At 41.2% G+C, this 23,511-nt stretch overlaps 1 protein-coding gene across 1 annotated transcript in view; it reads right to left on the bottom strand.

Moving 5' to 3' along the window:
- Positions 1-23,511, bottom strand: part of OTOP1 (otopetrin 1) — a 107,532-nt gene that overhangs the window by 43,302 nt on the left and 40,719 nt on the right. The window contains exons 3-4 of the mRNA XM_070756592.1: positions 15,583-15,641; positions 7,053-7,183 (exon numbers count right to left, since the gene is read on the bottom strand). Of these exons, the coding sequence (XP_070612693.1) occupies positions 7,053-7,183; positions 15,583-15,641 (190 nt within the window). The remainder of the gene's footprint in view (positions 1-7,052; positions 7,184-15,582; positions 15,642-23,511) is intronic.

Here is a 23,511-nt window from a genome sequence, read left to right as displayed (position 1 = left end):
TAAAACAAAACTACTTCGAACATGCAAACAAACCGGGAAGGTGGCTTGCCTATAAAATTAAAAAACAGAAAGAGAAGAAATATATCCAACAACTGGAAGATGAAAAGGGGAAAAAACAAATTGATATAGAAAAAAAAAAGATAATACAAAACTATTTTCAACAGCTATATAGGAAAGATGATATAAAAGAGGAAGAAATAGATCAATATTTGAACGAGATTGAACTACCCCAAATATCGGAGACCAACATAGATAGAATGGATAAAACCATAACTATGACAGAATTAGAGCTAGCAATTAAAAAACAAAACAATAACAAAACCCCAGGAATAGATGGAATACCAGCCGAATATTACAAAGAAATATACGAACCAGTCAAAAAACTATTACTACAGATGCTGAATGAGGTGTTAGATAAAGGAGCAATGCCTGAATCCTGGAAGGAAGGGTTAATAACACTAATACCAAAAGATTTGGAACAAAGATATTTAATAAAACAATACAGACCAATTGCATTACTAAATTCAGATTACAAAATTTTCACAACAATATTAGCAGAAAGGTTTAAAGGGATAATTAACGAAATCATACATACGGACCAGAACGGTTTTTTACCAAACAGAAATATAAAAAATAATCTGAGAAACATTATAAATATTTTAGAATACTATGAGGCAAACCCAGGAAAGAATTTGGCACTAATATTTTTAGATGCGGAAAAAGCATTCGATAATTTGAATTGGAACTTCTTTATTAAACAACTGACCAAAATGAAATTTAAAGAAAAATTTATAAAAGCAATCAAGACGATATACTCTACACAATCGGCAAAAGTTATAATAAACGACCAATTAACGCAAAATAGAAAAATAGAAAAGGGAGTACGGCAAGGATGCCCCCTTTCCCCATTAATATTTATTTTGGCCATAGAAATCTTATTAAATCAGATAAGGTTAAATAAAAATGTTAAAGGATTAAATTTGAAAGGACAAGAATACAAAATTCAGGCATTTGCCGATGATCTAGTATTCAATATAGAAGATCCAATTGAACCAGGGGAAGTTTTATTAAAGGAGATTACTGAATTCGGAAAATTAGCAGGACTTAAAATTAATAAACAAAAAACCAAAATACTGACAAAAAATTTAACAAATACAGAGAAGAAAATATTAGAAGACAGATTAGGCCTACAAATAGTAAAAACAGTTAAGTATTTGGGAATAAAATTAACAGCAAAAGCAATCACAATAAAGGAAGATAATTATACGGTTTTAATAAAAGAAATAAAAAAAAAATTAGAAAAATTGAACAAATTGCCTATCTCGCTCATAGATAGAATCTCAACAATAAAAATGTCCATCTTACCCAAGATTCTATATCTATTTAGGACGATTCCAATTATATTAAGAAAAGACTTTTTTCAAAAATTAAATAGAATGATTACAAAATTCGTCTGGGCCGGAAAAAAACCTAGAATTAGAATACAATATTTACAAGATAATATCAAACAAGGAGGATTTGCACTACCAGATTTTGAACTATATTATAATGCAGCAATTATGGATTGGTTGAAAGATTGGTTTAAATTGGAAAATAAAAGACTATTAATACTGGAAGGACACGATATGAGAACAGGGTGGCATGCTATCCTGTGGGAAAATAAAGAACAAACACACAGTTATTTCAAACAACACATAATAAGAAACTCGTTATACACAACTTGGAAAAAAATAAAAAAAATGTACTACCACCAAATACCCAAATGGTACTCGAGCTTAGAGGCGACGGTATACCCAAACTCAAGAGAACTAAACAAAATGTTAAATTATTATCAAACATTAGAAAAAAATGGGGAATTAAAAACCAGGGAACAATTAGAAAAAATTGGAATCAAAATTGATTGGTGGGCGTATAACGTAATGAAATCAAAATATCAAGAAGGGAAAAGGAAGGAAATACAAATAAAAGAGATAGAATTAGATAAGATAATTTTAGGCCAAGAAAAGAAAATGATTTCCAAAATATATAGATATATGCTACAGTACAAAATGGAGGAACACATAGTTAAAAATAGTATACATAGTTGGGGCAAAAATTTTGGTTATAGCATAAATTTAGATAAGTGGGAATCAATTTGGATCAAAAACTATAAATTAACAAAATCTACAGCTTATAAGGAAAACATATACAAAATGTATTATAGGTGGCACCTTCCACCGGCAACGTTAGCCAAAATGTATAAAGGAACAAGCCCAAAATGTTGGAGGTGTAAAAAAATGGGGACCTACTACCACATTTGGTGAACCTGCCCAAAAATGAAAAAATTCTGGAACAAAATGCAGAATTGGATAGAAGAGATTTTACAAATGAAGATAAATAAAAAACCTGAAGCCTTTCTCCTGGGAATTATAGATCAAAAAATTGAAAAAACAAACATTACTTATTAATTCATATATTGACAGCAATTAGAATAACGATAGCTCAAAATTGGAAGCAACCCGAACCACCTGAAGACGATTTGATAATTAAAAAAATATTAGACTGTGCTGAATTTGACGCACTAACAATTAAATTAAAAAATAAAGAAGATTCCGAACATGATAAAACCTGGATACATCTTTATAACTGGTTTAAGAAAAGAAATAAAACTCAAAACAAACAACCAAATTAACAATACTTTATATCCTTTTTATTACATAGAAAAAAAAATACAAAAGACATATATACAAAAAAACCTTTTTATAAAGAAAGATTTGTATGATATTAAAGAAATTGAATACGAATAAAAGAAGGCGGATAAGAAAGAATTAAATGATTTAAAGAACAGTGACAACCTACAAGAGAAAATGGTATACGCTGAGGACACAACATACTTCACCAGAAAATAATTTAAAATCAAAAGTCATTCAAAACTTACATCCTGAAGGGAATACAAGTACAAATATTATAAAATATGCTAAGTGAATAGTCATTGTTATTAATGTACTTAAATAAGCAATTAGACCTTTTTTTAAGAATATTTTTGTTTGTTTGTTTGTTTGTCATGTTTGTTTGTTTGTTTATTTGTTATGCGTTGATTTAGCCTTGTATTAATATAAAACATATATTGTATGTAAATGTGTAAATATTTGTAATAAAAAATTAAAAAAAAAAAGGAAATTATGGTAAACATTTGAGTTTAACATAACAAATTAGAAATTAAGGGTGTATAGTGATATGTGATTTATAAGCATGTATATGGAAAAAATGAATAAGGATAAAGAATTATTGAAAAAAATAATATGGCTGAAATTGAAAATAAGATGTATTATTGACTGTGTATAAGAAATGATGTAAGAGAAGGGATCCGGACAGCACTTTGTCCATAAATTTTTATACACATACACACACAGAGTGGGGGGGGGGGAAATTAGTCAGATACCAATTGTGCAAGCTCTCCCAGTTAAAAAGATGAGAGAGGCCTGTAATTGACATCATAGGTAGACTTCAACTATGAAAACACATCCAGAAAATCACATTGTCTGATTTTTAACAAATTTATTTGCCAATTATGGTGGAAAATAAGTATTTGGTCAATAACAAAAGTTCATTTCAATACTTTGATATACTGTATATCCTTTGTTGGCAATGACAGAAGTCAAACATTTTCTGTAAGTCCTTGCAAGGTCCTTACAAGGTTATCATTGACCCATTCCTCCATGCTGATCTCAAGAACAGTGATGTGTTGGGGCTGTCACTGGGCAACACGGACTTTCAACTCCCTCCAAAGGTTTTCAATAGGATTGAGATCTGGAGACTAGCTAGACCACTCCAGGATCTTGAAATGCTTCTTATGAAGCCACTCCTTCATTGCCCTAGTGGTGTGCTTGGGATCATTGCTATGCCATGCACCCAGCCATGTTTCATCTTCAGTGCTCTTGCTGATGGAAGGAGGTTTGCACTCAAAATCTCATGATACATTGCACCATTTATACTTTCATGTACACATATCAGTCATCCTGATCCCTTTGCAGAGAAACAGCCCCAAAGCATGATGTGTCCACCCTTATGCTTCACAGTAGGTATGGTGTTCTTTCTCCTCCAAACACGACGAGTTGTGTTTCTACCACACAGTTCTACTTTGGCTTCATCTGACCATATGACATTCTCCCAATACTCTTCTGGATCATCAAAATGCTCTCTAGCAAACTTCAGACAGGCCTGGACATGTACTGGCTTAAGCAGGGGGACACGTCTGGCACTGCAGGATCTGAGTCCCTGATGGTGTAGTGTGTTACTGATGGTAGCCTTTGTTACGTTAGTCCCAGTTCTCTACAGATCATTCCCTAGGTCTAGCCATGTGGTTCTGGGATTTTTGCTCACTGTTCTTGTGATCATTTTGACCTCACAGAGTGAGATCTTGCATGGAGCCCCAGTTTGAGGAAGATTATCAGTGGTCTTGTATGTCTTCCATTTTCTAATTATTGCTCCCACAGTTGATTTCTTCACACCATGTTGCTTGCCTATTGCAGATTCAGTCTTCCCAGTCTGGTGTAGGACTACAATTTTGTTTCTGGTGTCTTGTGACAGCTCTTTGGTTTTCACCATAGTGGAATTTGGACTGTGACTGTATGAGGTTGTGGACAGGTGTCTTTTATACTGACAGCAAGTTCAAACAGGTGCCATTACTACAGGTAATGAGTGGAGGACAGAGTAGCCTCTTAAAGAAGAAGGTACAGGTATGTGAGACGCAGAATCTTGTTTGTTTGTAGGTGACCAAATACTTATTTTCCACCCTAATTTGCAAATAAATTCATTAAAAATCAGACAATGTGATTTTCTGGATGTGTTTTTTCATGTTGCCTCTCATAGTTGAGGTCTACTTATGATGTCAATTGCAGACCTCAATCATCTTTTTAAGTGTGGCAACTTGCACAATTGGCGTCTGACTAAATACTTCAACCCCCCCCCCCCCCATTGTGTATATATATATGTTTGTTTTTTAAAAAGACACACCCAAATTTTCAGCCTCTTTTAGGAGGGAAAAAGTGTATTTTATACACCAAAAATGTAGTATATCAAAGATAATGGAGCATTGGGGAATTACTGGAAAAGCGTTATGTAATGCCCATCTTCAAAAAGTGGCGGCGGGGGGGGGGCGATCCAGGAATCTGAAGACCTATCACCTGACATAAATATCTGGAAAGATTCTGGAAAAGATAATCAAGCAACAAATCTGCAAACACCTAGAGAAGGGATGTGAATTTGCAACCTATGGGCTGGCTGCATTGCCTCCCCTCCCATTTTAGCAAAGGTCATGATATATCATGTGATGACAATATGACGCTGCAAGTTTGACACTCTTGACCTAGAGGCAAATACATTTATAATCAGAAGCCACAGAGTGAGATCTTGCATGGATCCCCAGTTTGAGGAAGATTATCAGTGATCTTGTATGTCTTCAATTTTCTAATTATTGCTCCCACAGTTGATTTCTTCACACCAAGTTGCTTGCCTATTGCAGATTCAGTCTTAAGGAACTTGAGCAACCTGAACACTGGCCCCTATCTAACAAAATGAAATTCAATAGTGAGAAAAGTAAGGTTTTACATCTAGGCAAGGAAAATCAAATGTAAAGGTTTATAGGTGACTAAATCCCCTGTGAGAGGGGATTTAGTCCTAATGGACAATCACTTAAATATGAGCCTCTAGTGTGCTGTACCTGTCAAAAAAGTCAACACAGTACTAGGCTGCATTAACAGATGGATAGAATCAAGATCACATGAGGTACACATGACATAGGGCAATATCTCACATGAAGAACACTTTATGATGCCTTGATAAGATCATACTCAGAATATTGCATCCAGTTTTGATTGCCACGATATATGAAAAAATGTTGAAATTCTGGAAAGAGTACGGAGAGGAGCAACAAAGATGATTAGGAGACTGGAGGTTCAAACATGAAGAATGACTTCAGGAATTGGGTATGTAAAATATAATGGATAGAAGGACTAGGGAAATCATGATAGCAGACTTTCAATATCTAAGGTGTTGCCACAAAGAAGAGGAGGTCAACCTATTCTTCAAAGCACCTGAAGACAGAAAAAAAGTGATGGATGGAAACTAATCAATAAGAGAAACAACCTAGAACAAAGGAGAATTTTCTCCTTGTTCTAACTTTCAAAGTTAGAACAATTAATCAGTAGAACAATTTGCTTCCAGAAGTTGTAAGTACTCCAAAAGTGGAGAATTTTGAGAAAAGATTGGACAACCATTTCTTTGAAATGTTTGAACAGCGGAGGGGGTTGGACTAGAAGACCTCCAAGGTCCCTTCCAACTCAGTTATTCTTTTAAATTCTAATAGTTTAAGTGGAAAATGCAAAAGTACATATTGACAAGTTTAGTAAAATTATTTTAGTGTAAAACCTATATGTCAAAGATGGTGGCTACCTTTTCTCCACCATTTTCTAGGAACAAGTCCCACTCTCTTTATTGTATACATACAATGAATTCCCATTAAAGAGCAAATAGCAGGAACCCATATCAGGAGCAAGGAATTGGATATCTAAAACTATGAGTCCCGTAGCACTGTGAACCTAAAAACAAATCTCCAGCTCTTAGATTGTATGAGTCAGGCTGCCAAAATTTAGCTGCAGAATGTTTGATAGAAAATTTCTCCACCTTACTATCCAAAAAATTAAGGATGGACAATGTCTAGGAATTTGCCCAGGATCCAGAGCCAAGTTCACATCAAAAATTGGCAGTAGAAGTTTAGGATTGCTTTTCCTTTTTCTATAGTGTAAAGGTGGTGTAGAAATGGTTCTTCTCCTTCTCCTATTTATACTTTTCAATACCATGCAAAATTTGACAACCCGCCTCCCAATTATTTAACCCTGTTTCTTCATCTTCTGCAGAGTTGCCTGTTTTATAGTTCTAGGAAACAACAAGGGGGAAAAAGGACACAATTAAGATATTGAGTGCAATGATCCAACTTCAGCCTGCTTTCTAAAATTCCTAGTTAAGGTACTGGATAGAAACACTTTCCCAAATGTACTAACACCATTTCTCACCTATTGATATGTTTCCAAATCCAAGAGTAATTAATCTTTCCTTGTGTTCATTAAGTTGATGCTTTGATTCAGCTAATATACCATTTGTCCATAAAAGCAAATTTGTAAACACTGAATGAATTACTCCAAACCTAAAAAATAAATATGAACATATTATATTATATACATAATTTTCCAGTATGAAATCTTGATACAATAACACTACATATTTTTATGTAGCTAAGTACATATTTTACCCGTGATGGCGAACTTATAGCACACGTGCCACAGATGGCACACAGAGCCATATCTGAGGGCACGTGAGGTATTGCCCTTTTTCAGCCTTTTGGAGGGGGGAGGAGGCTGTTTTTGCCTCCCCTAGGTTTCAGGAAACCCTCCGAGCCTGGGTAGGGTGAAAAACAGCCCAACGGGCTTACCGGAAGTTAATTCTGAACTTCTGGTAGGCCTGTCGGGCCCAGGCTCAGGAGGCTTTCCTGAAGCCTGGGAAGTGTGAAAAATGGCCTGAAGGCCTACTGGAAGTCTGGAAGCTTCAGTGAAGCCTGTGTGCATGTGTGAGAGGGACAGTGGGGAGATTTGTGCATGCATGCACGGGGGGAGAGCATTGCATTATGGGTGTAGGCACCCACACATGGTATCACATGTGCGCGCACAATTTGAGCACCCAAGCAAAAAAAGGTTCACCATCACTGCACTATACCAACATAGCTCTATCCCAAAAATGCATTCTGTTAAAAGAACAGGCTGGGGCAACCATGCAGAGTAGTGCCAAGATTCCCACACCTTCGTCAGTAGTGGGAAGACATTGTTCCTCTGAGGCAACAGCCACACATCTTGCTTCTAGAATAGAAGTACTAGATCATCCTCTTTCCAGAAAAGAGCCAGAAAATGAATAAGAAGCAACAGAGGTTTTTTTTCTCAGTCCTGCATTTCCCCTTAAGTCAGACCTTTCAGGTTCATTAGTAAAATGAATCATGAAATATAGTAAAGCTTTCCAAACTAACTCACCAAACAATATATGCTCCAATTCTATTTTTCAGTCTTCCTTTGTTCTATAATTTATTATATAAATTAACAATAGGCTGCACAGATTTTCTGTATTCCAAAGTTAAATTTTCATGAGAAAAAGATGGTTACCTATGAGCATCTACTTAGAAAAAGATAGAGGATGAAGAATTGCAAACAAGGCAACAAACACTCAGATAAGAGACCTCTCGGCCCAAACCAGGAATATAAGTTGAGAAAATATCTCAGGTTTGACCCACCCTAGTTTCCTTTAGGATAAAGATGAAGCTATTCAGAGTTGCAAGATTCAGTTACAGTAACCCTATAATAGAAATAGGACTGACATCACCCTCACTTTGGCAACTGCACTGAACACATTTTAACACTATACAGAGCAGGTCCATAGTCATCCTCCAAAGCAACTATACTACATGTTTTTGCTGAATTTGAAAATTAAGGGAGACTAGGATAGATCTACTTCGGCCTTGTTCTGGCCTCATCAGCTAGCCATACCCTCTCACTGGGATTATATTATATATACTATTCCTGCCGTTTATATTTTATTTTATTGTTTTGTTTGTTTTATTATACTTATTCTAGCCGCCCAGAGGCCTCTGGGAGTGGGATGGCATATACATTAAAATAATAAGACTTTTCATGATTTATGGCTACCTAACTCATACAATAAGTGGCTGACAACCGTCCATAAATCATAGTGAAAAACAAAGGTATCTACTCTCCAATATGGTATCAGACCATACATCCCCACAACTCAACTCCCACACTAGCTTTATGTTTTGGGGAAGAGCCCTTTCTCCAACAGCCTTTCAGACAACTAAAAGATTTCAAGTGAGGCAGACTGTTCAAAAGGGCTGGAGCAGCCACTAGAAAGGTACTCTGCCAAGGTTCTGCCAGATGACAACAATTAAGGAAGGGGACCTAGAGCACACCCACCCTATCTAACCTAGTAGGATAGGGCAGGTAACCTCAACAGCATGGTGAACCCACAAGGATTCCATGAAGGTTTTTAAAGGTGATACATGGAGCCTTGAATTTGCTTCTGGGTAGCAAAAGGAATCCAGTGCAGCTCACATAGTAGTACCATTATTCAGGGCACCCAAAACTAATAATTGCAGCTCCTGGATGTCTTCAAGCCTCATTTACAAAACTGCAATAATCCAAGCAGTAGGTAACAAGTGACTGTGTGCCACGCCTCATGATCCAGGAATGAGTGCAGTTGACACACATTTGTGCAAAGACTCTCTTGACCATGAATAGCAGGAGCCATGAATCTAACAGAACCTCCAAATTGTGGTCTATGACTGTTCACCTCTTCCATGTTTCTTCCCCAGCCTTCCACCCCCAGCCATTCGGGTGCTGCCTTTTCTCCTTGGCCCTTTTGCCAAACGGGGCCAAAAGCCCTTTCACTCTGGCCTTTTGGACGCATAGGACACTTTGTCACCAGTCAATCAGAGAAGCAAGAATCTCACCCTCTTCTTCATTCATTCCTTTCCATTCCCCTTTACTCTGCCTGCACATGTTTGGTATTTGGAAGCAGACAAACTACTCCTAAAACTCAAATCCTATGGCATCTCAGGACTCCTCCACAACTGGATTACTGCATTCCTGTCAAACAGGCAACAAATTGTCAAAATTGGTAGCGCCATCTCCGCCCCCGTCCCTTTCATAAGTGGCGTTCCCCAGGGAAGCGTACTAGGTACTACTCTCTTCATTCTCTACATCAATGACCTCTGTGACCATATTGAAAGCAACTGTGTTCTTTTTGCCGACGATGTGAAACTTTTCAACACCACTGACAACACACTCACTCTCCAAAAAGACCTGGATTTTGTTTCAGACTGGTCTAACACCTGGCAACTTCAAATATCAACCAACAAATGCTCTACCCTCCACATCGGCAAAAAGAATCCAAACCGCACATACGAACTGAATAAACAATCTCTCACTGCCAACCCACACTCAGTAAAAGACCTTGGAATACTAATATCGAATGACCTAAGTGCTAAAGCCCACTGCAACAATATCACCAAAAAAGCTTCTAGAGTTGTTAACCTGATCCTACGCAGCTTCTGCTCAGGCAATCTCACACTACTCACAAAAGCCTACAAAACTTTTGCCAGACCCATCCTAGACTACTGCTCATCTGTCTGGAACCCATACCACATCTCAGACATCAACATCCTTGAAAATGTCTAAAGATTTTTCACCAGAAGAGCCCTTCACTCCTCCACTCGAAACAGAATATCCTACGAAAATAGACTAACAATCCTGGGCCTAGAAAGCCTAGAACTACGGCGCCTAAAACACGATTTGAGTATTGCCCACAAGATCATATGCTGCAACGTCCTACCGGTCAATGACTACTTCAGCTTCAACCACAACAACACAAGAGCACGCAACAGATTCAAACTTAATACGAACCGCTCCAAACTTGACTGTAAAAAATATGATTTCAACAATCGAGTTATCGAAGCGTGGAACTCATTGCCGGACTCAATTGTGTCAACCCCTAACCCCCAACATTTCTCCCTTAGACTCTCCACGATTGACCTCTCTAGGTTCCTAAGAAGCCAGTAAGGTGCGTACATAAGTGCACTGGTGTGCCTTTCGTCCCCTGTCCAATTGTCATTTCTTTCTCTCACTTATCATATATATTTTCTTTCTTTCATATATCCTCTCCTCTAAGTTCACTTTACCCTTATATATATTACTACACGTCTATTTTTCTTCCTATGTATTTGTGTATTGGACAAATGAATAAATAAATAAAATAAATAAAATAAAACACGACAAGGGCAACCTAGAATAGCGTGATGAGGCTAAATGTACCTGGGAAGCCTCTGTTGTTGAGAAAAGCAATTTTAAAAACACCCTCCCTCCCTATCTCCCACCCCTTGTGTGTGTGTGCGTGTGTGGTGGTGGTGGTGGTGGTGGTATCTCTCTCTCGCTCTCTCTCTGTGATTTTTAAATTGTGAGAGCTTGTCCGCCCGCCTTTGCTCGGCTGCCATGGCTGCTTACTTTCAATTGAATTCTGCATGTCGCCTCTACTTTTAGTCCAGTTCTACAGAAGCGCTGGAACTTTATTTTGCGGACGGACTGTCCCTTCCACCTGCCTTACTTCCCCAAATGACCGACAAGGAGACTTGCAGATTTGGTCGCCTCCACACCAAAAGAAAATTCCCCAACAGGCTTCTAATTGTGTGTGTATGTGTGTGTGTGAGAGAAAGAGAGAGAGAGATGGAGAGGAAGAGAGGAAGGGAGGAGAGGGAGGGAAAGAGAGAAAGAAAGAGAGGATGAAGGTGGGTAATAACTACGAAGGGCAAAAGAAAACAACCCGCCCCCCCTTTCTCTGTCACACACTCACATGCACACACACAATTAGCAGTCTGTTGGGGTATTTTTTTTGGTGGTGGTGGGGCAAATCTGAAAGTCCCCTTACCTTTTTGGTTGTTCAGAGAAGCAAGGCAGGTGAAAGAGACAGTCCTTCTGCAAAAAAAAGTCATAGAGCTACTGTAGTCAGACGGGGTTCTGGACTGAAAAGCAGAAGCGGCGCACAGAGCTCAATTGAAAGCAAGCAGGCGTGGCAGCCGAGCAGAGGCAGGCAGACAAACTCTTGCAATTTAAAACATGCACAGCCATACACACCCCACCACCACCACTATCACACAAATGGGGTGGGGGGAGGATAGAAAGATAGAGAAAGAGGGAGGGTGTGTTTTAAATTGCTTTTCTGAACAATGGATGCTTTCCAGCTACATTTAGCCTCATCGAGCTGTTCTGGGTTGTCTTGTTCCCATCCTAAACTGGCTGATGTGCAAAGTATGAATATTTGGGTCCCCTTCTCATTGTGCGTTGATTGCATAGAGAGCAGCAGGTTTCCCCTCACATCTGAACAGGAAACCAGGGATCTGAAGCTTCCTTTTTTTCCCCAGCTGCAAAAATATATCGATATCCCACACCTCCCTATTTCTGATGTTATTCCTATCAATTGGATACATTAAGGTGCTGTGGAATAGATATCAGAGCAGACGGTGCAATCCATCAGGATTAATCTTAAGAGTTGTCTGTAGTTAGATTCTTCGCAGGAGTTAAGGAATAAGGAGGTCGCTGACCATTTCAATAGCTACTTCTGTTCAGTTTTCTCAAAAGACACCTTACAATATAATACAGTGATACCTCGTCTTACAAATGCCTCGTCATATAAACTTTTTGAGATACAAACTCGGGGTTTAAGATTTTTTTGCCTCTTCTTACAAACTATTTTCACCTTACAAACCCACCGCCGCTGCTGGAATGTCCCGCCTTCGGACTTCCGTTGCTGGACTTCTGTGTTTTTATGATGTTGCAGGGGAATCCCAGCAGTGCAAAAATGGGCACTTCGCTGGCAACAGAAGTCCAGAGGTGGGGTTTCCCAGCGAGGGGAGCCTCAGTGAAATCGCAGTATCGCAAAAACACAGAGGTCCGGAGGTGGGGTTTCGAGGACTTCAGTGTTTTTGCGATGCTGTGATTTCACTGATGCTCCCTTCGCTGGGAAACCCCACCTCCGGACTTCTGTTGTCAGCGAAGCGCTCGTTTTTGCAATGCTGGGATTCCCCTGCTGGGATTCCTCTGCAGCATCACAAAAACATAGAAGTCCGGAGGTGGGGTTTCCCATGGAAGGGAGCCTCAGGGGAATCCCAGCAGCGCAAAAACGGGTGCTTCGGCTGGCAAAAGGGGTGAATGCATTAATCGCTTTTCCATTGATTCCTATGAGAAACATTGTTTCGTCTTACAAACCTTTCACCTTAAGAACCTCGTCCCGAAACCAGTTAAGTTTGTAAGACATGGTATCACTGTGCTATAGATCAGTGGTTCTCATCCTTGGGGTTGGGACCCTTTGGGAGTTGAATGACCATTTCACAGGGGTCACCTAAGACCAGGTGAAAAGACAAATTTCCCATGGTGTTAGGAACTAAAGTTGGTGCCTTGGAATTTATTTTTACAATCCAACCAATTAGGTGTTTACAGTGGTGGTGTCCCTTTGGCATTCCTGCCAATCAGCTTAAAGCTCTGTTGGGAAAATTGGCGCTAGACTTATGGTTGGGGGTCACCACAACATGAAGAACTGTATTAAGGGGTCGCGGCATTAGAAAGGTTGAGAACTATTGCTATAGATGGATATAGCATTGCTTCCAGCTGTACGGATTCAACTCCAGTGATCTTAGAAGCCAATGTCTTAGAAGAACTTGAACGATTAAAGATAAATAAGGCAATCTGTCCAGATGGCATCCACCCCAGAGTTCTTAAAGAACTCAGATTTGTCATTGCTACCACCCTGACTCATTTGTTTAACCAATCCCTGTTAACAGGAGATGTTCCTGAGATTGTAGAATGGCCAGTGTTGTGCCTATCCACAAGAAGGGCAGTAGAGAAGAAGCTGGTCACTACAGGCCAGTTTACTTGACATCAGTTGTAGTTAAAATGATGGAGACTCTACTCAAAAAGAGGATAAATCAGCACCTAAAAAACAATAACTTATTGGACCCAAATCAGCATGGCTTTACTGAAGGCAAATCATATCAGACTAATCTCATTGATTTCTTTGACTATGTCACAAAGGTGTTGGATGAAGGTGGTGCTGTGGATATTGCCTATCTGGACTTCAGCAAAGCCTTTGATATGGTTTCACATAAAGAGCTGATAGATAAATTAGTGGAGATTGGACTTAATCCCCGGATAGTTCAGTCGATTTGCAACTGGCTGAAGGGTAGACATCAGAGAGTGATTGTTAATATTCTTAGTATATTGTTAGTATTCTGAGCAGAGACAGGTTACAAGTGGTGTGCCCCAAGGGTCTGTTCTGGGTCCTATTCTTTTTAATATGTTTGTGAGTGACATAGGGGAAGGTTTGATAGGGAAGGTTTGCCTATTTGCTGATGACTCTAAAGTGTGCAATGGGGTTGATATTCCTGGAGGCGTCTGTAATATGGTAAATGATTTAGCTTTACTAGATAAATGGTCAAAGCAATGGAAACTGCAGTTTAATGTTTCCAAATGTAAAATAATGAACTTGGGGAAAAGGAATCTTCAATCTGAGTATTGTATTGGCAGTTCTGTGTTAGCAAAAACTTCAGAAGAGAAGGATTTAGGGGTAGTGATTTCCGACAGACTCAAAATGGATCAGCAATGTGGTCGGGTGGTAGGAAAAGCAAGTAGGATGCTTGGCTGCATAGCTAGAGGTATAAAACACAGGAAGAGGGAGATTGTGATCCCGCTATATATAGCGCTCGTGAGACCACATTTGGAATACTGTGTTCAATTCTGGAGACCTCACCTACAAAAAGATATTGACAAAATTGAACAGGTCCAAAGACGGGCTACAAGAATAGTGCACCAACAAAAGTCAGAAATAGTGGCAGGAGGCAAGGACTACCTTGAGAGCAAATGTACCGTGGTGAAGCTAGAATGCTGTTGCTGCACAAAGGCTCACCCTACAAGGAGTAGGCCTCATGGGAGGCAGTGGAGAATGGTGAAGTGAGGGAGTCAGAGAGCAGCAGCAGATATGCCACAGGTGTTAACTCTAGGCACTGGCCAAGGGAGGGGGAAGCGAGATAAGGAGTGGCTGGGACTCTTGGGAGGGGTGGGATTAACCAGTTTTCTGAACTGCGCTAAAAGCTAACAGGTTTATCTCAAACAGTGCAAACCAGCTAGAGACCACCTCTAGATGAAGTTGAGGGGCTTTCTTTCCTAGGAACCCACAGTAGCTGAGGCAAGCCTGACAGTTACCCCACCCAGAGTTATAGATATCAATTATCCTGATGTTGGAGTAAGTTGCAACTGGTTTCTTCTCAACCGGACTCTCACAACCTGAGCCAGGATTTGAACAGCAGCATCTGCTCACACAGGGTACTAATATATAATTAGCTATCATTAGCATATTGATGATAGTGAACCACTTGCCAACAGATAATCTTTCCACTTCATATAGATATTAAATAAGAGGAGAGGCGAACTTAGGTTTTGAGGCACCTAGATAACAGGGGGCTAGAGAGTTGGACCTCTCCTCCCACACCAACATTGACTGCTATGGAGAAAGAAGAACCACAGCAGAACAGTGTCCTCCCATACCCATTCTTAAGGCTGGTCCAGCAAAATGGTTGACATCAAAAGCAATAGAGAGATCCAGAAGAGCAAGGGTGAACACACCACTCACATCTCAAGTTCTCCAATGATCATCCACAAGTGTAGTCAATGCTATCTCGGTACTTACTTTAAATCCTGACTGAAAGGGGAGTTCATTAGGTCTCATTAAGGGTTACAGGTGGAGAAAATATCTTAGGACTAGCAGCAAACTAGAAGACATGACAATTTTACAACCGTATTTATGAAAAATTACAATTAATATAGACATCAAACCATTATTTCTACTGTTTGAAATACAATACATGGTTATACTCATAATTACTTAGGTTTAATTAAATATTAAAAACATTGTGTTACTTCCCTCCCTGCACAGTATTTACTTTACCTCTCAAGTGTTTTGAAGGACTGGATAATATCCTTGGCGTGGCACCATAAAAAATATACCTGAAAACAAATGTGAATAAATTATAAAGGGTCCCAGTAGCACTAAATTAATCATGTATACAAACAATTAAAAGAATCTAGGAAATATGCAAGATGTTTTCTTCATTTTCTCAATTTACATATAGATATATGAGAGGCCCTCCCTACCCAATAGAGACCAATTCACATTGGAAAGAGCTATTGGATAGCTATCAGCAGATGCAATAATGGTGGAGATACACTGATGTTTCACAATCCTTACCACCATGAAGTAATCCCTAATATCTAATCGGACTTACTTTTACTTTTCATCCAATGGTGCTCACGTTCTTTCTATTCCTGACCCATTTCCCAATTAGTTAACCATTCATATTTTAAACATGAGGATAATTGGAAAAATCACCCAACAACCTTTCTAAATATATATCAAATTTGATTCAGTGCCCCTATCTTCTAATGCATTATAATCAATGCAGCGTAAGGAACTAATTCAATTTTAGTTATGAGGTTTGTTATTTCAAAAAACTGGAAAGATAAAAGTAGGTTTAATTGGATCAATAATATTGTCAGGCACAGGGAAGAGCATGGGGACAAAATTCTTTCATGCAGTCCATATGCCGGTGAAGTGGTAGTAGAGTCCTCCTAGCTGAAGACCCCTTTCCAGATATTAGAATTCCAATGGCACTTGCTGGGAACTTGGGGTTTTGGTCTTGAGCACAATGGTTGCCAACTGGGGGCCGATCTGGCCCTAGGGGCTTTGGCTCCTTCAGGCTGTGTAGCCGATGTAGCATACTGATGTAGCGTAAATGTTAGGATAGGATATTATATCTGTACTTCTAGCATAATATGCCTTGCTTACTCTGACTGCATAATAGCCAGGATAGGACTATACGTAATTCACATAGTTAGTCTGCACTTCTGGCGGAAACTGCTAAAGGAAATAACTGACCATAAAACGGTTCAACAACATCCCACTGATAACAAGTATACATTACTCAAGGATGAAAGCTACGTGATCAAAGGATGCAATGTACATTGCTTGAGGACAACAGGATGAGGCTGTGATAAAAGGCATTGCTCATGGTAAACAAGAGATTGGCTGTGATAAAGACAAATGGCTGAAGGAAATTAGTTACATGAAAGGACATTTGCTCAAGGAAATTAGTTACGTGACCGGACAAAGCCTTGATAAGGATTTACTCAGGGCAAAGGTTGCATGACAAAATGATGACAGGGGAGAGAGGGCAAAAGTTTGTGTCATACTTCGAGTTATGTTATTGGATGTTTGTGTAAACGTGTACTCATTGTTATTTGCATATGCTCACAATAAAAGGAGGCGAGCAGCTCAAAACTATGTCACTTCACCCAGAGAGAAATGTGTCCAAGTCTTCTTTCTAGGATTGGAGTTTGTGAGTGACCCCGCCTGGCTGGAGGTGCCCTAAATCCCTCTGAGACATCATTCCCCTCAGGGATTTTGTGGCCACCGTAGGTGGTGGAGAATGCGGGCAGATTCATACTGTTACCTCGATGTGTCTGAGCCCTCGCCACGTGCTTGAGACCCCCATCGCTTACCTGCGTACTTGTCGCCCGCTGGTGGAAACGGACGATTTTTCGTAAGTATGGGAGCAGATTTGTCCAAGGAGAAGGTCGCTCATGTAAGGAACATGGACAAATTCTCAGAGCTTTTAAAACTCAATTAACAAAAAAATTCCTTTTCCCTACTAAACGCGAGTTGCACCAACTCTTAACCTATATTTGGCAACATTGCCCCTCCTATCCTCCTAACGGCTCTTTTAAGCCCACCAATTGGATTAAGATAAGTATTTACCTTCATCAGGAGCCTCGTGCCCCTGTATCGATTCTCTTAATCTGGAAGGCCGTTCTTGCTGCCATTCGCTTTCAATCCTCTGATTCTCTTTCCCCCTCCAATTTCTCTACCGTTTGTTCCGCCGATCCTTCGGCACCACCTTCACCCTACCCACCCACCCTCCCTCACTGATCCCTGTCCTCCTCAACCCACACCCTCCCCGGACCCTGGACCTGCACCCTCCCAGGGAAATCCTACTCCTGTTTATTTTTCCTCCACTCTTTGCTCAGACCCCTCCCCTGGCAGCTTGGTTGCGCAGGGACTCACCTCCGCCCGCACCGATCCATCTCTCTCTCCAGAGGATCTTGAAACTCTCTCCCAATTTCCTGCTGATTTTGCAGGTGCTTTCCCGGTCTACAAACCACTGCCTTTTGGGGTTTTGAGAAACTTAAAGCAAGCTATTACTGATTATGGCCTTACTTGTGCCTATACTGAGACTTCTTTTAAGAATACTTCCCTAAATTATAACCTTCTTCCTAATGATTGGAAGATGATTGTGGAAGCATGTCTGACATCTACTCAATTTGTGATCTGGAAATCTATCTTTTATCAAAAATGCGAGGAGAAACATGCCCAAAATGGCCAATTTCCCCTCAACCAGTTGAAAGGCGAAGGAGCCTTTTCCACTCAGTAATAACAGCTCGCTATTAATTTGGCTGGTGTTCATCTTATCAATGAGTGTTCCCTTCATGCCTTTTCAAAACTGGATGATCCTGCTTCCAAATCTGCCTCCTCTTTTACTACCATCCATCAAGGCCCCTCTGAGGCCTATGATACCTTCATTTAGCGCTTACAAAAAGCCTTACAGCGTGACATCAATAACTCTGATGCACGACAGGAGGTGCTGATGTGCCTAGCCTATGAAAATGCCCAGAAAGACTGTAAGCGGGTCCTTGAATCGCTTCATGGAGACACCACTAAAACCCTGGCTGATTATTTACAAAAAGCCGCTGGGTAGGTTCCCTTACCTATCAGGCGGAGCTAATGGCCTCTGCTATTTCCACCCTACAGGCCACTTCTTCCCGCCCTAGGGCAGGTAATTGCTTCAACTGCAGCTGCCGTGGTCATTTCTGGAGTCAATGCCGTGCCCCAGGTGACGGTGCCACCCTTCAAACCACAGGCGCACAACCACGAACTGGTTGTGGCCGCCTTGGTCACTGGGCCCGTGAATGCCGTGCCCACTGCAATTCTATTCCCAATCCCTCCCCCCGCAATGATCAAACGATTCCAGGAAACTAGATTCGGGGCATGTGGCTAGCCCCACTCCCAAGGCCACTTCTCACTTTGCTTTGTCCTTACCCCCTGAATGAGACTCCATTCATTCGGGTGAAGATCACCCCGAGGATGGCCAACCTATTGCCATCCTGACATCGCCGCTTGGGGTAATAAATCCCGGCAAGCTTACCACTTTGGTTCAATCTATGATTGTTCAAGCAGTGGAGACTGTGTCTATGCAGACCCCCGGTCTTGTCTATTTTCTTCCCTTGAACATTCAGTCTCTCTCGCTTCCCCCCTCTGCTCCGCTTATGTTGTACCCTCATCATGATCTTATTTCTAAAGGGGTGCTTGCTTCCCCTTTTTAGTTTCCGCTCATGAGCTAACCTCCTTGGCTCTTGTTTGTATTCCTGATTCTCCCATTGTGGTACAACAAGGCTCTGATGCTGCTATTGTTGCGCCTGTTCCACTAGAGCTTGATCCTAGTAAGTATGCTGATCTTTCCACTCACATGGAGCAACCTTGGCGTGAACTTCTTTTTACTTCTTCTGTCTCTTCTTCTAAACCCATACTGGTTGTCTTTTTAAATGGATTTCCCTTTTCTGGTATTTTAGATACCGGGGCCGATGTCACTGTCATTCAGTCCTCTCTTTGGCCCAAGGACTGGCCCTTGCAATCTTTACCGGCCGTAAGGGGCGTCGGCGGCATTCAGAGTGCACAGATCAGCACCACGTGGAGAGGCTACCACCCCCTTTCCCAAGATTAAGGCACTTATCTGCCCTGTTGTTTTGCCCTTGCATATCAATCTCTGGGGGCGTGATCTTCTCTCTCAGTTTAATGCTTCCCTTGTCCTTGACTAACTATGTCTGATCCCCTGCTTTCCCTCCAACTGCTCAATCCTTCCCCTGTCTGGATCGATCAATGGCCACTTCCCCTTGAGAAACTGACAGCTCTTAAAGCACTAGTGGAGGAACAGATTAGTCTCGACCGCTTGGAACCCTCAAATAGTCCTTACAATACTCCGGTATTTGTAATAAAAAAGAAAAGCGGCCGCTGGCATTTCTTGCAAGATCTCCGAGCCGTCAACAAAGTAATCCGCCCCATGGGGTTCTTGCAATGTGGGCTGCCTAACCCTAATCTTATTCCACAAAACTTTAAACTGGCCGTAATTGATTTAAAAGATGCATTCTTTTCCATCCCTTTACAACCCCAAGACCATTTGCTGTTTGCTTTTACTCTCCCCGTTTTCAATAATAGCTATCCTACTTCTCACTATCAGTGGAAAGTTTTGCCTCAAGGCATGTTAAATAGTCCTACTATGTGTCAGTATGTGGTGCATTCACTATTGGAACTCTTTCGCCGCTCTCATGTGGATGTTTTTTTATATCACTACATGGATGATATCTTGCTTGCCACTGATATGCCTTATCCATCCTTTCAACAGCTTTTGCATCTTCTTATTGAACACCTGACTGTTAAAGGTATGACCATAGCTCCCGAGAAGATCCAACAAGCAGAACCTTTTCTGTACTTAGGTCACAAACCTTCCCAATTTCATTCTTCTCCTGTTCTTCTCTCTTTGACTTTGCCTTCCTCTATAACCCTTGTACAACTCCAGCAATACTTGGGATCGCTGAATTGGGCCCGCCCTTACATAAGATTCACAACCTCTCAGTTGACCCCTCTTTTTTCTGCTTTGGCAGGGGCTTTCTCCCCCTCGGACCTTATCCACCTCACCCCTGAACCATTGGACACGCTGGCTGAGGTCAATCGTGTGTTGCATGTCAAATGGGTGGATAGGTGCCAGGAGAACACCCCCGTCTCTTCTTTTGCTTAACACTCCCTCTATCCCTACTGCTTGTATTATACAAGTATTGCCCTCATCAGTCTTGATCATTGAATGGATTCATCTTCCGCACACACCGCGGAAAACTATTTCTTCTTGTTTTTCATTGTTTTCCCTTTTAATTGTTCGTGGCCACCGCCGCTGCTTAACGCTCATAGGTTTTGAGCCAGTTTCACTTTATGTTCCCCTTCCCATGTGGGAATCTTTGTTTTCTCAATGTACAGATCTCCAAATGGCTGTTGTGGACTAGCCTGGTCAGGTTTTATATCATCTACCTGCAGACACTCGCATTCAATTAATTGCATTCACTTGAATGCAAGACCAACCTATCCCGCAGGCATTAACTGTTTTCGCTGACGGGACAAAAACCAGGGGAGCCTGTGTTTTTCAAAGGAATAGCCAATGGGTTATACATCACACCCCGGGCCAAACCTCTGCTCAACGTGCAGAATTGGCCGCTTCCATTTTGGCCTTTCAGAAGCTAACTGATACACCTTTTAATCTCATTGTGGACTTGTTGTACGTTTCCCAGATAATTTTTAATATTTTTGATGTCTATTTGTCCCCAGCTGTCGACAGCTCCTTAATGGCCCTGTTTTTGACTCTCCAGCAGCTCGTTATGACAAGGACTGCCCCCTTTTTTGTCACCCACATACGTAGTCACCAACCCTTCCCAGGAATGCTAACCGAAGGCAATGACGCTGCCGATCAGGCTGCATGGTCACCCGTTGTTTTTTCTTTGTCTTCCCCAACCCCATGGGAGAGCCACTCCTACTTTCATCAAAATGTCAAGGCTCTCGCCAAACAATTTAGTATCTCAAAATCTGAAGCCTTGGCCATTGTCCAGCAGTGCCCCACATGTAGTCAACATGCTAACTCTATCCTCATGAGGGTTAACCCGCGTGGTCTTGAGGCTTCACAAATTTGGCAGATGGACGTTACGCAATTTCAACCTTTTGCGCCCTGGAAATATTTACATGTTTCCATTGATACATATTCTGGTTTTATTATGGCCTCCCCGCAAAGGGGTGAAGCTACCAAACATGTCATCAACCATTGTATTTGTGCCTTTGCAACGATGGGATGCCCTAAAGAACTTAAAACAGACAATGGCCCCGCATATACGAGTTCAGCCTTTGCTCAATTTTGCAACACTTGGGGTATCACACACAAGTTCGGGATACCATACAATTGTCAGGGTCAAGTGATAGTGGAGAGAGCTAACTTGACCGTAAAACGGGTGCTTGAAAATTTAAAAACGGAGAAAATCCCTCCTGGCCTCCCGTCCTTGAAAAACCAATTAAACAGAGTACTTTTTTTCTCTTAATTTCTTGAACTTAACTGGGTCCTCCACTCCCTCTACTGCCGCCCAGCGACATTTTGCTGTGCATGATTCTTTGCCTCCCCGACCCTGTTTATTACAGGTTACTTCCGGATCTGACCTGGAGAGGCCCCGCGGATCTCATCACCTGGGGCCGAGGTTACACCGCAGTACAACTAGAGGATCGTGTTTTGTGGGTTCCTGGACGACACGTACGCCCGTTTTTGCCAAAAACTAAGGAACAGAAGGAATTCCTCTCTGAGTGCTGTATATTCAATTGATTATGTCCGTATCAACTACAGAGGATGTTTTCATGCCCATCCAGGTATCCGGACTGTATCACCCTCCACCTTATGATGAAGTCTTTCCTGATCCTCCAGAATACCTCCCGCCACGAAGATGCCCTTTTCTACGCATTCGTAAACACCCCTCCCATGTCACCCTATGGAATGAATTAAATGGACCCATGTCATGTATGTCATTTTTCTTGCATGTTTTTATTTTTATATTGTGTTTTTTGAGCATATCTCTTCTTGTTGCTCTAGTTATTTGTTTCCGTGCTCCCACCTATACCCATTCTAGGTGTTCTGTGGACCTGCAACAACGACTGGACTATAATATTTGGCTACGTCTCACAAATATTTCAAATGTATCTACATTTTGTTTGTTGCAAACTGTCGACAGACATATGATTCTTGGAAATTGTTTGATTCCTGTATGTACCCCCACCTTCTGTATTCCTTAATGACTTCTCTTTGTCAATGTTCTTGACTGCTCAGCAACTACAATATACCCAGTCTCACGATTGGGGTCCCACATCATATCGTCTCCCTTCTGGAGCGGTGTCATTATGCTTCTCTTTGAGGGGGTAAAATGCTGATGCTCATGGTTAGCTTTTGGTAGCCATCCTCTCATTTAATGGTGGGAGTCCATTTGTCTAACCACGCAAGCCGCAAGATGATTGCCTGACATCTTGGGGGACACTATGAACTGGGTGAATTCATGGTGGCATCCTATTTGCAAGTCCACCAATTTGATGACGAGTGCGGTGCCTCACAATCAGTGATCAGTCCACTTGTTGGAAGCAGATGGGTCTGGCTAAGGGCCTGGTGCGGATCCCTAGCCTCTCTACCACTGATTTCCTTATTAAGAATCACAAGCAGCCTGTGTTTATCATCGCCTCTATCTCTCCTTCCTTTCCCATCACCAGGACCATGATTTCCGCTTTAAGAAAGAAAGGGCAGATGGCTTCACTCACCTTTGGGTCATCTTTACCACTGACTCCTTCATCCCATCATGGTAATGTTTCCTCTCCCAACATCTCCATCTTGTCAAACAGGGAGGGGGTTCTTTAGCTTTAGGCCAAGTGACTCTACTTCTGTGGCCTTGGGGACTTTTTCTGTGTCCCCGGAGTGGCCTGAACCTTGGTTGTAGAATTGGGGCTGTTGAAAAGCGTTCTGAATCCCGGTGACCAGTTTGGTGCATCTACGGCACTTTATGCTTCTCGTTGCCCCGGGGGCTGGGATCATGATTTACCTTGGTTGGGATTGGCAGCCTAAAGACTTCCTGGCCTGTCTTTTGACTGGGTTTTTTTTAGGTCTCGGGTCACGTGATCCAGGATGATTGCCATATTGTACTAATT

This window comes from Erythrolamprus reginae, chromosome 7, assembly GCF_031021105.1.
Source record: "Erythrolamprus reginae isolate rEryReg1 chromosome 7, rEryReg1.hap1, whole genome shotgun sequence".
In the NCBI taxonomy this organism is placed as follows: domain Eukaryota; kingdom Metazoa; phylum Chordata; class Lepidosauria; order Squamata; family Dipsadidae; genus Erythrolamprus; species Erythrolamprus reginae.
This window is presented reverse-complemented; position numbering and strand designations above follow the sequence as displayed.